At 35.2% G+C, this 13,681-nt stretch overlaps 1 protein-coding gene across 2 annotated transcripts; it reads left to right on the forward strand.

The window, feature by feature from the left end:
- The first annotated feature begins 839 nt into the window (after window positions 1-839).
- On the forward strand, window positions 840-13,549 carry LOC127975372 (prestin). Of its 2 annotated transcripts, none has more exons than XM_052579405.1 (19): window positions 840-995; window positions 2,685-2,948; window positions 3,709-3,848; window positions 4,056-4,166; window positions 5,513-5,685; window positions 6,273-6,437; window positions 7,599-7,751; window positions 7,846-7,928; window positions 8,021-8,168; window positions 9,143-9,256; window positions 9,468-9,545; window positions 9,772-9,867; window positions 10,062-10,168; window positions 10,583-10,652; window positions 10,837-10,929; window positions 11,094-11,222; window positions 11,443-11,655; window positions 12,043-12,097; window positions 12,680-13,549. In XM_052579405.1, the coding sequence occupies exons 2-19, from the start codon at window positions 2,794-2,796 to the stop codon at window positions 12,799-12,801; spliced, it is 2,205 nt and encodes a 734-aa protein (XP_052435365.1). In that variant the 5' UTR covers window positions 840-995; window positions 2,685-2,793; the 3' UTR covers window positions 12,802-13,549. The 2 variants fall into 2 exon arrangements, with proteins under 2 accessions (XP_052435365.1, XP_052435373.1); XM_052579413.1 differs by lacking the exon at window positions 840-995 and adding an exon at window positions 2,118-2,231.
- Window positions 13,550-13,681: the final 132 nt, after the last annotated feature.

The raw sequence follows: 13,681 nt of genomic DNA on the forward strand, positions 1-13,681 counted from the left end.
GTGTGCAGTTTGTGTGAGTAACTGATGTACTGTCATTTGTCCCGAATACTTTGTGTGCACCACCGTTTTATTTCTGTTTTCATGTTTTTTGTGCCAGGGTAATGCTATAGCTTTAAAGACAGTAGGCTAAATACTGATATATTTTTTATTTTCTTTAAAGGTAAGACAATTATAATATTTCTACTTTTAAAAGTGTCAAATGATTCTGTCTGTTTAAATCTCTAGGCTAGCCTGACTGCGTCTAAATACGTAAACATCTTTATGATGATGAGGATGATGATGTTGTATTTAACTTAAAATAAACAATAAGTTCATCCTGAACTAGCATGCAATGACTAAAAAACAGTATACTAAAAAAACAGGATATTACTGAAATTCTTTCATTTTAATGTTTTCCTTTCCTTTCCTTTCCTTTCCTATTTTTCTTTTTCTTGTCGATGTGAACTAGATTTGTAGACTATAGTGTGAGGTGTGTAATTTTAAAACACCTTACTTACTTTTTTTAATATTTGGTGTGTGTATTATTTATATAACTATCTTAAACCAGCTACTACAGGTCAAAATACCCATATAATTCCTTGACATTAACTTGTTGTTGCATATGTGTGACACAGGATGGCAGAATAACATTGCACTTGCGAGAAGCACCGGTGTACTTGGGAAAGTCATTTTGTATAAAATACGCTGTTTTGCTCTAATCATAATAACTCACACAATTTTAATTACGCGTTTAGCATTCTACCTTCAATCAAATTGTATTATGTGTTGTGTACGGTATTTATCTCATTTATCTGATACGGTTGGGGTAGTAAAGAACTACAGGTCCCATGTTGCTCTTCTAGTGACGCATGGGGTACGTAGAACTCTGCTTATCAGTGCAGCAGATGACGGCTTTAATGTTACACAGTAACAGGACTGTCGATGCTCGATCTCTTCTTGGCTCATGGGCTCAGTTCACCGACCTTGGTTCATTTTCAGGACGGAGGCGACGAGAGGTAAGATGCTTAGACTGTTTTCTCCTCCTTTAAACTACAATATTACAAAATATTGTACCTGTTAACAGGTTTAAGTCGTAGAGTTGAAAAGAACGAAGACTCTCTCCAGTTATTATTTAAATTTTGTATTTGTGGTTGGTTTTAAAAAGTGTGAGGGCACACAGAGTGTGGCAGAAAGACACGTACGATGTTGGAAGTCACTCTTGTCATTACATCACGACTTCTGTTGACATATGCATATGTCAGAAGCTGGTTGGTTTTCATGTTTCCTCATAAACATATGTGTAAACAATGACTTTAACGAGGAATAGCTAAAAGCAGCGTTTACTGTGTTTTATTATAGGCATTTTTCACACATCCTGTAACTTTTTTTTCCATGTACAATGCTTTATGTAAATTAATTTTATTTAGTCTGTCCCAAGCCCTGTAAATCTTGCTTTTTTTTCTGGATGTAGGCTTCTAAGCAAAAATGCACGTTTTCTGAATTTGCACTAAATACAAAATAATAATAATAATAATAATAATAAGATGGTGTAAATTTCATTAATAATATAATGGAATAGTAATGTTATCCATTCAGGATAAATGTGGATATTTCAAAGACAAGTTAACGTCTCCTGACAAACCAAACAAAACATAAGATAAATTTGATAAAAAAAAATGTCAAATTTAATGTTTTAATCTAATGTTCTTTTACCATGATTTTGTACAGTCAGCAACTGATTAGCAGTAAACATGATTTTTGTAGAAATTTCACCATTAAACTTTCTTTCCAATAAATAGCTTGTAGCCTAGTAATGGCTAAATGAACTGTAAAACTGCCATCTCCAATACTGTCATCCCTGTGACGTCATACAACACATTATTAATGTTGTATTTTTTACATTCAGGTTGAGAAGACACACTCATTTATTAACACTTAAATCCATTGTTTGTGACCAAATATTTTGAAGTTTTTAGAAAAAGTCGCCTAAAAGTTACATTACACACAGATGTATCATGGAATGACCCTTGTATGTCATGGGTTTATCTTGTGTTGCTTGTAATGTTTATACCACTGCTTTGTCAACATTGGCTTACACCACTGACATCACTCACATCCAGTGCATTTCATTTTACTAGGCTCTTGTGATTTGCAGAGGACCGTGCTATAAAATGGACTGGATCAATGGATATGTTGTTATTGCTCAAGCTGCACACTGTGTCCTCAGGACAGGTTGTGTGTTTTAGACACTGGTGTGTGGATTAATTCATAAAACCATATGACTTTCCATGGATTTTTTTTTTGTATGATTATACTAAATGTATTTATTATTATTATTATTATTATTATGGTCTTAAAAAAGGGTTAGGGTTTTAATGCTGTTTCTTTTTTTTTGGGGGGGGGGGGGGGTGTTTGTTGTCAACCGTTCAGAAGATGTGAAATAAAGTGTGCACGTCTGTAATTAAACATCCCTCACACAGCTCCAGGGGGGTGAATAAAGGCCCCCTTTACACAGTACATTATTTTGAGGGCTTGTAATTACACACCAGCTGAGTTTGACCACTGCATGTCTCCAAATCAAACTAAGGGGGCTGTCAGTATGACGTAAAATGTTATGATACTTAATAGCTGATCATGATTGAATTAAATCACCTTTGCTTGTGATTATTTAAAAGATGATTCTTAAACCATTTCTTTCTTCACAGAGACCTCTCTTTCCACCATTCATTGAAAACCCGAAGAGGAAGTATAGCGAGAGCACGATTGCATTCAGGGGTCATCATATTCTGACATGCCTGTGTTTCCACCGCTGCTATGGAGCACGTAACTGCTAGTGAGGAACCGTCTGCTACACTGATGTACCAGGTGGAACGTCCTGTGTTCAATGAAGGCTATATTGACTCAAAGCTTTTGCATAGGAAGAAGAGGACACCCAAGTCCATTCAACTGAGAATAGCTGAACATCTCCGGTAGGGCAATTCAAAGCATTCCTCTTTCTTTGCTCCTTATGATATGTCTGTTTTTTTTTTCTGAGCTATATTAGAGTCCAAATGTCTGTGATTGTATTGAGAAATATTCTGGACTGTATTATAGGGAACAAATCATACAAGCTTGTTTAATTAGATAAAATTATTAGATAAGATGTTCTTTTAAGAGTGGTGATAAGGGGTCTTTGGACCCCTCTAAATATGTAAACTGGTTTCAGTTGTTCTATTTCACATTATTGTGACTGTGATCTTAAACTATAATCATTTGATCAGGATCGAGTGTTATATGAACTTCAGAAAATCAGTTTGGACTGATAAAGCAACTATTAGACTAAGTAAACAACCGTTTGTTATTTATGATGGTCTTATTTTATCACATCCTCCATATAATATTAAAGGACTACTAGTGTTACACAACAATAGTGACATTACATTTGTTGAACCTGCTTATCCCAGCCTGAGCTGGATTAACTGATGATTCAGTTTCCTTTAATGGACAAAGGCGGACTATCATTTAAGTGGTCATTAACTGATAGTCTTCTCCTTTGCTTTTACCTCTTGTTCACCTCTATTCAAATATGGTCTGTATCAAATATATATATGATTAAAATGGATTTGAAATTTTGTTTGCAGAATTTTTATTTGCTCATTAAAATCACACAAATTAAAATGTAAAACTACAGTGAAGGGGAATATGACATTCATAGCAATCTCTCTCTTTTTTCTCTCTCTCTCTCTTCAGGTGTTCGTCTAAGAAAGCCAGATCTGTTGTATTTGGTTTCCTGCCCATTTTAACATGGCTGCCATCATATCCACTAAAGCAATACCTGTTTGGAGACATAGTTTCTGGCATCAGCACAGGTGTAATGCAGCTACCCCAAGGTCAGATGTTATTGAAAACTGGTTAATATTACTAATTAAATGTGTATGTTTAATAGTAGTCGAGTAGTAATTTTGTTCATTTGAATAGTCATAATAATAATTATTATAAAGATAGTAAATAAATGTTACTATATATTAGTAATATTATTATTGTTGTTCATATTTATTTGATAATTTCTCTTTTTCTTGATTTGTCACATTCAACAGGTCTTGCTTATGCAATGCTGGCAGCTATTCCTCCAGTGTTTGGCTTATATTCATCATTTTATCCCGTGCTATTATACACATTCTTTGGTACCTCCAAACATATATCAATAGGTGAGACTCATTGGCATGCATTCCAGGCTTTTATTAACATGTTCGTGCGACTACCTGACGTGACATTCCTCTATACAGTTTTGCTAAGTCAGAGTTAATAAGCAAAGCATTACTGGCAGACTAAACAAGTTCCATTCGATAAGATCTAAAATCCTAGATCTAGTCTGTTTTTCGCAGCACTTCCTGAACTCTCGTGATGTCTCATCAGAAAGTCAGTTTTTCATTGTCCCTGCCCATTGTACAGGTTAGCAGTTCCCAAGCTGCTCTGATTGCAATGACTTTCGTAAGCTGGAAATGAAAAGCAGGTGTTCCTAAGAACCTTATTAGTTTTGGTGCAGACATCATCACTGTTTTATGGGTGGGTAGATGCCCTGAAGTGTTGTTTTCCTCCTGTTTAATGTGGGGATCTTCAAATCCTCAGAAATCCCTGCTGGATACTAAAAACACCACCAATAATGTAGATTAAAGGTTCAAAAGTCATAAGGTTACCCAAACCAGAGTTGTTGCTTCAATATGTTGTTTTCTCCGCCCCTGTGGCTACACTTGAGAGCGAGAGAATTGGTGCTAGTCCAAACATTTGGCAGGGTTCTGCTGCACAGAGACATGCAGCCTCCTGTTTAAACAACACTCACGCTCTGTCCCTCTGAGGTGTAATGGCAATGTCAAACAGACCCAGTTGCAGAGGGCTTTATCTAGATGGCAGACCTACTTTCTCACATGATTGAGTTCCTGTTCCTGGGACAACAACACTTAGACACTGAATGTGTACCTAAGAATGTTTACACCACCTGTTAGTCTCTCAAACAGTTTTTTGTAAGAGTAAAAACAATCCCATTGCATTAAATAAATTATATTATAATAATACAGACTTATTCAACCCAGTTTTTTTTATGGTAAATTACCTGAAAATGCTAAAAGTTATTTTTTCATCACTGATTTGGGTGGCAACAGGCTTGCTAAATAATGTTGTATCTTTTTATGCATACACTTAAAGGTCTTAAAGTACTTGAAGATATATTTATTATTATTATTCTGCAGTAAAAGTTAATAATAATAATAGATTGTAAATACCGATTAATATTTTTAGTTCCATTTATTATAACCTAATGTAGCCCAATCACACCTTTCAAGCAGAGCGTTTCACAAAAAAGTTGTGATGTTTTGAATAAAACAATAGCTATTGTAAACAAAAAAGAAAAAGTAATATAAGTCCAGTAAGACTTATAGCTTATAACATAATCACAAAAATAATTTGTGATCCATACTTACCTTCAGCACAGTTTCCTTAAATGTTTTTTGTTCTTTAAAAGACAAGTTTTATTGAATTTATTAATTCTTTTTTTTAGGTACTTTTGCAGTTATCAGTCTGATGATCGGTGGGGTTGCTGTAAGGGAGGCCCCGGACTCCATGTTTGCAGTCAATGGGACCAATGCATCACAGGTTGTGGATTTTGAGGCTCGTGATGCCAGAAGAGTGGAGGTGGTTGTAGCTTTGACAACCCTAGTAGGAATCATACAGGTGGGCTGCCATCTGGTCATACCCACATCAAAATGAGCATAGAATCTAGTCAAATTCTTACTTAATTTTATTAGGGGTGACATAATTTCTGAAATTAAAGAAAAAAATTAATTATTTCTCTCCTGATATTATGTGTTTGTCACGTTAGAACTATAGTAGATCAAATCTACTGCATTCTCCAGTGTCTGTGGCTGGAATACAAGTTAATTTTTGCAACATGGGCAGATGTTACATTGCATCATTGTAATCACCACCATATTTTGTAGATAAAACTCTTGTGCAAGAGTGTTCTCTTTTTCTCTGTCATTCAGCTCATATTGTCAGCTAAAATGGCCAGCTTTATACTGAAACACTTTATGAGAAAGAAGTGCACTGCAATGTTATCATAAACCAATTAAAACAGGTTGAGGTTAAACATTACAGACATATTAAACCGGCCTCCAGGCCTGTTTATAATGGACACCTTTCATGGAAAACTATAAACCTGCTCAGGCTGATGAATTCATGTGATTCTCCTCAAGTTACTATAGCCCCTGGCACTCTCAGATTGATGTTTGAAAACATAATTATGTTCTGACTTACTATAGTTTGTTCTGGGTCTGCTGAGATTTGGCTTCCTGGCGATTTACCTGACTGAGCCGCTGGTGCGAGGTTTCACCACGGCTGCCGCTGTGCACGTCTCAGTGTCGCAGATCAAGTACCTGCTGGGAGTGCACACTGCGCGCTTCAATGGGCCTCTCTCTGTAGTGCATGTGAGTAACCTTTGACCCTGGGGAAACCTTAGGGTGTTTATTATCATTGCACCTATAAACACTGATGAATTACTTTAAATTTCTAAATTGTTTAAAGGTGACCTATTATGCCCTTTTCTACAACGTTATATAAGTCTCAGGTGTCCCCAGAGTGTGTCTATCAAGTTTTAGCTCAAAACACCCCACGGATAATTTATCATATCATTTTTGAAAATGGCTGTTTTGAGAGGAAGCAGAAACATGCTGTTTTCGTGCATGTATCTTTAAATGCAAATGAGCTGCTGCTACCCGTCCCCTTTTCCAGAATAGGGCTGTGCCTTTACGACTCATACAGATACTCTGATACAAAAATCTTTTTGGTTTTGATTACCATGTCTATCGTGCTGAAATAATGCGTTTTAAAGTCATATTAGTTTAAACTTCTGATGTAAGTTAGTGTTTTCTGTCTTTTCCGAAGCATGCGCACAAAAAGCAGCTGTCAAAAAGCATGTGAGTACTAAACTAAGTTCTCTTTCATGTCTTATTGCGCTTAAACTGTCAAATAGGACTGGTAAATCGCTGTTGCTTGCGAAAACAGAATGACGGCGCTGTGATTAAGGCACTTAAAACCGGAAAAAGTCTGATTTTCATATGTCACCTTTAAAACCCTTGAATGAAAATTACATATGTTGCCTTGGCAAAAAAAACGAAATAAAATATTTAAGTTGAAGTTGTTCACACTGTCATTGTGTTTTACAATGACTTAAAAAATACCCAGTGTTTATAATGGTCATTTATTTATTGCTAAAAACAGTGTTGAGCTTGTTACTCAAAAAGAAAAAAATATTATTCATTACTAGTTACTCCTTTCAAAAGATCACTAGTATTGGGCATCATTTAAGCTGTAGATGCATGATTTATTTGCTTGAACCACATGTATCTATAGATTAGCACAGGATATTTCTCACACTTTTAATAGTATTTATAGCTCCTAACAGGCTGTGTGACTATCAGAAATCATTGCCTCAAAATCTACGTCTTTATGAAGTTTTCCCTATTGCTTGCATGACATGATTAATTATAGGCCAATGATAACCATAGGTTGCAGACCACTGCTTTATACTGTGATATCGGTCTTTTGTGGTTATAAAGCTTTGTTTTGTTCACTTTGTTTTTCCCCAGAGTCTTGATGCTGTCTTCAGGAACATTGCAAGCACTAATGTTGTCACTCTAATTATTGGACTGGGGTGTATAGTGTTCCTGTACTTCATCAAAGATCTCAATGAGCGCTTCAAAAAGAAGCTACCTATCCCCATCCCTGGAGAAATCATAGTGGTAAATCTTTAAACGCCCTTCCTAAGAAACATTGTGCGAATACATGAACTCAAAATCCCTTTGAGTGAATGTCTGATGTTCTTGTTCTTTGAAGGTGATCGTGTCCACTGGAATCTCATATGGGATGGTTATGTCTGAAAATTATGGAGTTGAAGTCGTGGGTAAAATTCCCACTGGGTAAGATCATGCAAACTCACTCAAACTAAAATGGTTTACATTTTTACAAATGTTTACATTTTAATACATCTTCCTTAATGTTTTGTTTTAAGGTTGCTGCCACCCAAGATTCCGGACTTCTCGGTCTTTCCTAACCTCTTCCCAGACGCCTTTGCTATAGCTGTTGTTGGCTTCTCAATTGCAATATCATTAGCCAAAATCTTTGCTTTTAAGCATGGTTACAGTGTGGATGGAAATCAGGTAGAGAATAAAATATACTCTCTGCAAATGTCATAGTTCCACCTTGTATATTGGCCCTATTTAAAAATGACATATGAATTGCGTTAAAAGGCAAAAAATCAAACCAAGAGGCATTTACTTGGAAGCAACAAATGTACAAAACAGAGTTTGTTAGTTTTGAAGTGATATAACTAAAGATATGCTGTTAAACTATCTAATTCAGTCGTGCCATTATTCATTGTCATCGTGATTTGATTCTGTGTTTCTTAGAGTAAGGGACATTTCGTTTGCTGCCCTTTATTTTGGTTTCTATGTCTTTAAGTTGCAACTGAATGCCCAAATTAGCCAGAAAACGGCAGTTACTTAGTTACTTGCCATTAAGTAGACCCCTTTGTCCAATGTGACGTGTAGTACACTAATTGCAGGGAAAGTTCACATGGGACAACATTATGTAAAGTGACATGCTTAAGTGAACAACAGTAATAGAGATGGATTGTGACCTCATTAACTCACTAGTTTGCATGTTTAGGACCAAACGTTTGTGTGAGGAGCCAAGTTCCTCAATGAGCACACCAACAGTACTTGACCTTCCATTTTATATATAGAAAAAAATCTGGGCTATGTTCGGAATAGCATGCAGACATAATCCTATAAATATATCTACAGTATATTTACATGTACACTACCTTTCAAAGGTTGGTTAATTTTTTCAATTTTTTTTATGTTTTTGGAAGAAGTCTTTTTATTCTCATTTATTTGATCAAAAATACTGTAAAAACAGCTCTATTGTGAAATATCATTACAATTTAGAATAACTGTTTGCTGTTTTACAGTATGTAAAATAAACTATACAGTGTGAGCTATTATGGTTACTGATTCCATGAACCAAAGTTTTTGATGCCACAGCAGTTATACTATAGTTTTAATATTTTTTATAAACCTCAAATCTAACTACATGGTCTAATTAATTCATTTTGTGTTTATCGTGACTGTAGGAGCTCATCGCTCTGGGACTTTGTAATTTTCTGAGTTCATTCTTCCACACGTTTGTGGTTACCGCCTCAATGTCTCGCAGTCTGGTACAGGAGAGCACGGGAGGACATACTGAAGTAAGTGGGACTTATTTGTGTTAGATGCCATATTGGTGACATTATGTGCATATGAATGCAGTTGGTGATTGCAAAACTACTTTTCCTGAAAGTGTCCCTTTCATAATGTCCTCATTTTAGTGGCTATATCCCCGCCATAAAAGCATAACGATAAGATAAGACCGTCTTGCCTCCTGAAAGACTCAATTTAATTGTTAATGTTTGTCTGCAGATTGCAGGACTCTTGGGGTCCCTACTTGTGCTACTGGTGGTGGTGGCCATTGGATTTGTCTTTCAGCCATTACCTACAGTAAGTGACATGCTGTCTGATATGCTTGTCATGGAGCTCATTGATTTTGTGCAACTATGAATAAAATAAATTGACTTTAAATGTTTGGTCTTTTTGGGAAAGCACAAAGGACAGTCTGATTTGTTTCCCCAAGCCCTCTCGTCAGAACAGACACATTCTTAGTGCATAACGACAGAGGTCAGAGATCAGATGGTGTTTATTAGTGTCATCTTTGTATTCTTATTAGACCGTGCTGGCTGCTATCATTTTTGTCAATCTCCTGGGGATGTTTAGGCAAATAAAAGACATTCCTGCATTATGGAGAACCAGCAAGATTGAACTGGTGAGTGTCAGAGGTGCTTCATTTGATGTGTTCATCATACTTCTTTTACCAATTACTATCTTTTTTAATTATTAAATTAAATTAAATCTCATTGTTTCAAATTTCTCTTTTAAAACCTCATGTGATTGTGTTATTTTTTGGGACATAGTGAAATTTGGTTTTGTTGTTGTTAATGTCTGACATGTTTTCTTTAGGCAATTTGGCTGGTGTCCTTTTTCGCATCAGTTTTCCTGGGTCTGGATTATGGTCTGGTGGTTGCCATGGGCTTTGCCATACTCACAGTTATTTACAGAACACAGTGGTAATCTTACTGCTCTGATGCCAATTGATGACAAAATTCAGCATGAAAGCCCTTGTGTTTTTCTGTCTTTTCATATGAAATCTTGATATTGAATTTTTATTTATTTATTAATACATTTATTTATAAAATATATCAGTAATATATAATAAATAAATACATAATAAGTAAAGTAGCAATTAAATAATTTACAAATGTGTTTCATTCGTTCTGCTTTACTGGCAATTGATAAATCTGAAAAAGTAGTATTTTTACTATATAATAAGAAACATATTATACATTTATTTCTTTATATACATATTTCTTATTCAATGCATTTTTGGATTATGGATCATCTTTGAATTACTTTGACCTTGTTATTACGTTCATATTTGCCAAAGGAAATGTCTAATTCAGACCTTATTGTTTAATTTTAAGCCCTAAGAATGCTCTTCTTGGACAAATCCCAGGCACGGGACTTTACTTTGACGTGAATGAGTATGAAGAGGTCAGACATTTCTTTTAAAATACATTAAACCATCGTAACATTATCACCGATAACCTAGATCCTTACCATGAGCTTGCTCCATTCCAAAAGTGCTGTTCACAAGCTTTTCGTAGTCACAGGCATCCAATTATGCCTGATTTAATCCTAATTTTCCTCTTATCTGCCCTTTTTCTCTTTTTCAAAGGCTGAGGAATGCTCGGGGATCAAGATTTTTCAGTCCAATGCTTCCATATACTTTGCAAACAGTGACCTGTATGTCAGCGCCCTCAAGGCAAAGGTGAGACCAAATGTTTAAAGTTATTATTCACTTAAAATATTTTTGTGTTTTATGGTTCTGTCCTTCAGTATTTATTGAACCATACATTGTGTAGAGAGATAACCATAAGCAGCAGGCATTTGGCTTCATAAAGTGCTTTTATATTTTACTTTTTATGACTACAGACTGGAATTGACCCTGCACAACTGCTCGCTGCTAGGAAATCACAGCTAAAATATGCAAAAAAAGACAATGGGAAGAGGAAGACTGAAAACCACTGCTCTCCAGTAAAGAAAAATGCAGTTGTCTTATTGGTATGTTGTTGTTGTTGTTGTTTTTAATCTAAATGTATTTTATCTGTGACCTTGTCAGTGAAGTCTTTTTATCCTTTACACAAATATTTGAACCTCAGCATGGATTTCCAATGTTGGGAGTTTGCAAGCTATCTCAAAATTTCAGAACAAAACACTGTAGCTTAAAGTTGATTCTGTGAAATCTTTCCATGCAATGTGATGTTCTGTGGTGTCCCAACAGGATGTGGAGCTGGGCGTCACTCGTGAGGTGGTGGCTGGGGCGGAAAACCAGATGGATCATGTGTATACCAATGGCCAGATGACTGAGAACCACGCTGAGTCTGAATCTGAGGATGACCTCTTTCTGCAGCGTCTGACCCCCGTTCACACCATCGTTCTGGACTTTACTCCTGTCAACTTTATTGACTCTGTAGGAGCCAAAACCATTAAATCAGTAAGTCAACAGCATTTATTCTCAAAGGAGGCACTTAAAGACTGAATAGGGAAATCTGGCTTAATACATTATTATTATTAATACATGCTGTGCTGTTGCAAATTAAGCAGCTTTACGGTTTCTCATATTTTGGGGTTAGATGTTTGAACAAACTTCTAACTTGTAATATTAAACTTCAACATGTTAAATTTCCCTTATTTTTTTGCACTATTGATTTGATATGGCTTGTTGAGAAATGGTGTGCTATTACTTAAGTGATCTGATTCATGATATTTGCTCAATGAATACAAAAAACCATAGATCCAGTGACCTAAAAGCACCCTAAACACCTCATTACACAATATTGTAGAAACCAAAGAGAAAGGGTTCTCCTCTGTTTTTCTGCAGGTGATAAAGGAGTTTGCAACAGTTGACGTGAAAGTTGTGCTTGCTGGATGTAGCAGTAAGGAAATGCTTTCATTTTTACATGGATATATATTTACAATTATTTTTGAACATCAGAGTTGTGACTTGCTGGATGTAGCAGTAATCAATTAAATTTTTACATGTATATAAGTTACGTATAATATATTCTATAATATACATTCCTATAATATAATAGATATTTTTTCCCACATCATGTGTTTGAGTTATTATTATTATTATTTTTATTATTGTTGTTATTTCTGAGGTTTTATTCAGGTAATTTGGCTGGTGTCTAATATAATATTTTTTTTTACAGAATAGTGATGTAGTAGTGAGTAATTAATTTAATTTATACATGTATACATTCCTGTAATATAACATGTTATAATATGATTAAACTCCACCAGAGTTCCTATGCTTAATAATGTAGGTTAAAGTTCATTTTGATATATCTGGTTAATGTGGGAAACATCTCCACCTAGAGTTGGAACTAATAAATGGTCATGTTGACATTTCAAACGAATACATAATTTTACTATAATGTTAATATATATTAATTTAACTTATTAATTCTTTCCTAAGATCCTTGTAACGTATTTGATATGTTTGTGTTGTGCAGGGACCCTTCTCTCTGATCTCAGGACACTTAAATTCTTCTGTGAGCCCGTGACCCCTGACCTCATTTTTCCCACCATTCATGACGCAGTGTTGCATTGTAGGCACTCGAAGGACGTCCAGTGAGCACAAAGACCAAACTAGGTGGCAGAATATGGATCGAGTCGTGCTAAAACAAGTAGAAGTACTGTTACTCCTTAGTCACTTTAGTAATGGATATCACTTTTGGATATCATGATAATGAGAGTAGACTGGAAAACAGAGAGCAAGCCAAAATGTATCTGATGGAAACACTTTATTTAATGTGAATATACCATCAAATGTTTAGCTCAATATGATGTATTATTACAGTAGCCATAATCATAAGCTCCACCGCAATTTGTTACTGACGCCTGTAAAACACTCTGTACCTTCAGTTCTTTTAAGTGCAATTGTTGTAGATGGATTCTTGCCCAGTGTTTATTTTTTTTAGCACTGGTCTAAATATTTTATTGACATTCCAGTAAACAGATTTTTATGATAGAAATTAAGTTTTACGATTGTTCACCATGTGCTAGTTTTTTTTTTTCCTCTGTATTTTATACATTTTTAAAGTCTACTTTTTCTGGCTGTAGTATTTTGTAAATAAAAGAACTAATATGTTAAATATATTTTAGACCTGATCACATAATTGCACTGTTGGCGAGCATGCTGCTTTCTGTTTCGTGAAATACTTTAATCTGAGGTTTCTGAGGAAATGCTCGCCAGAAATGCCCCCCTCCCCATCCCCAAAGTTCCTAGTTGAAACTGAATATAATGTGGTGCAGTTTGTCTTTTTAATTTGTGTGGATTTCAGATATTGTGTAATAAATGTAAATCAATTCGATACTCTAAATTATTAAATGTTTATTCCTTAAAAAGTGCCTATTTATATAATTTTCTATATTTACCACTAGTTTATTACATATTGAATACCAGTATACCAAACCTGAAGGGAAAATATTTTTTAAGCAATAAAAAGAGGACA

The sequence above is a fragment of the Carassius gibelio genome, chromosome A4 (assembly GCF_023724105.1).
Source record: "Carassius gibelio isolate Cgi1373 ecotype wild population from Czech Republic chromosome A4, carGib1.2-hapl.c, whole genome shotgun sequence".
Lineage (NCBI taxonomy): Eukaryota > Metazoa > Chordata > Actinopteri > Cypriniformes > Cyprinidae > Carassius > Carassius gibelio.

What these genes read in the sequence shown, in the direction of transcription:
- LOC127975372 (XM_052579405.1), top strand. Translation starts at nt 2,794, where the DNA reads ATGGAGCACGTAACTGCTAGTGAGGAACCGTCTGCTACACTGATGTAC. An exon ending in TGTAATGCAGCTACCCCAAG is followed by an intron (nt 3,849 to 4,055) that starts GTCAGATGTTAT and finishes CACATTCAACAG; the next exon opens with GTCTTGCTTATGCAATGCTG. An exon ending in TCCCTGGAGAAATCATAGTG is followed by an intron (nt 7,752 to 7,845) that starts GTAAATCTTTAA and finishes TGTTCTTTGAAG; the next exon opens with GTGATCGTGTCCACTGGAAT.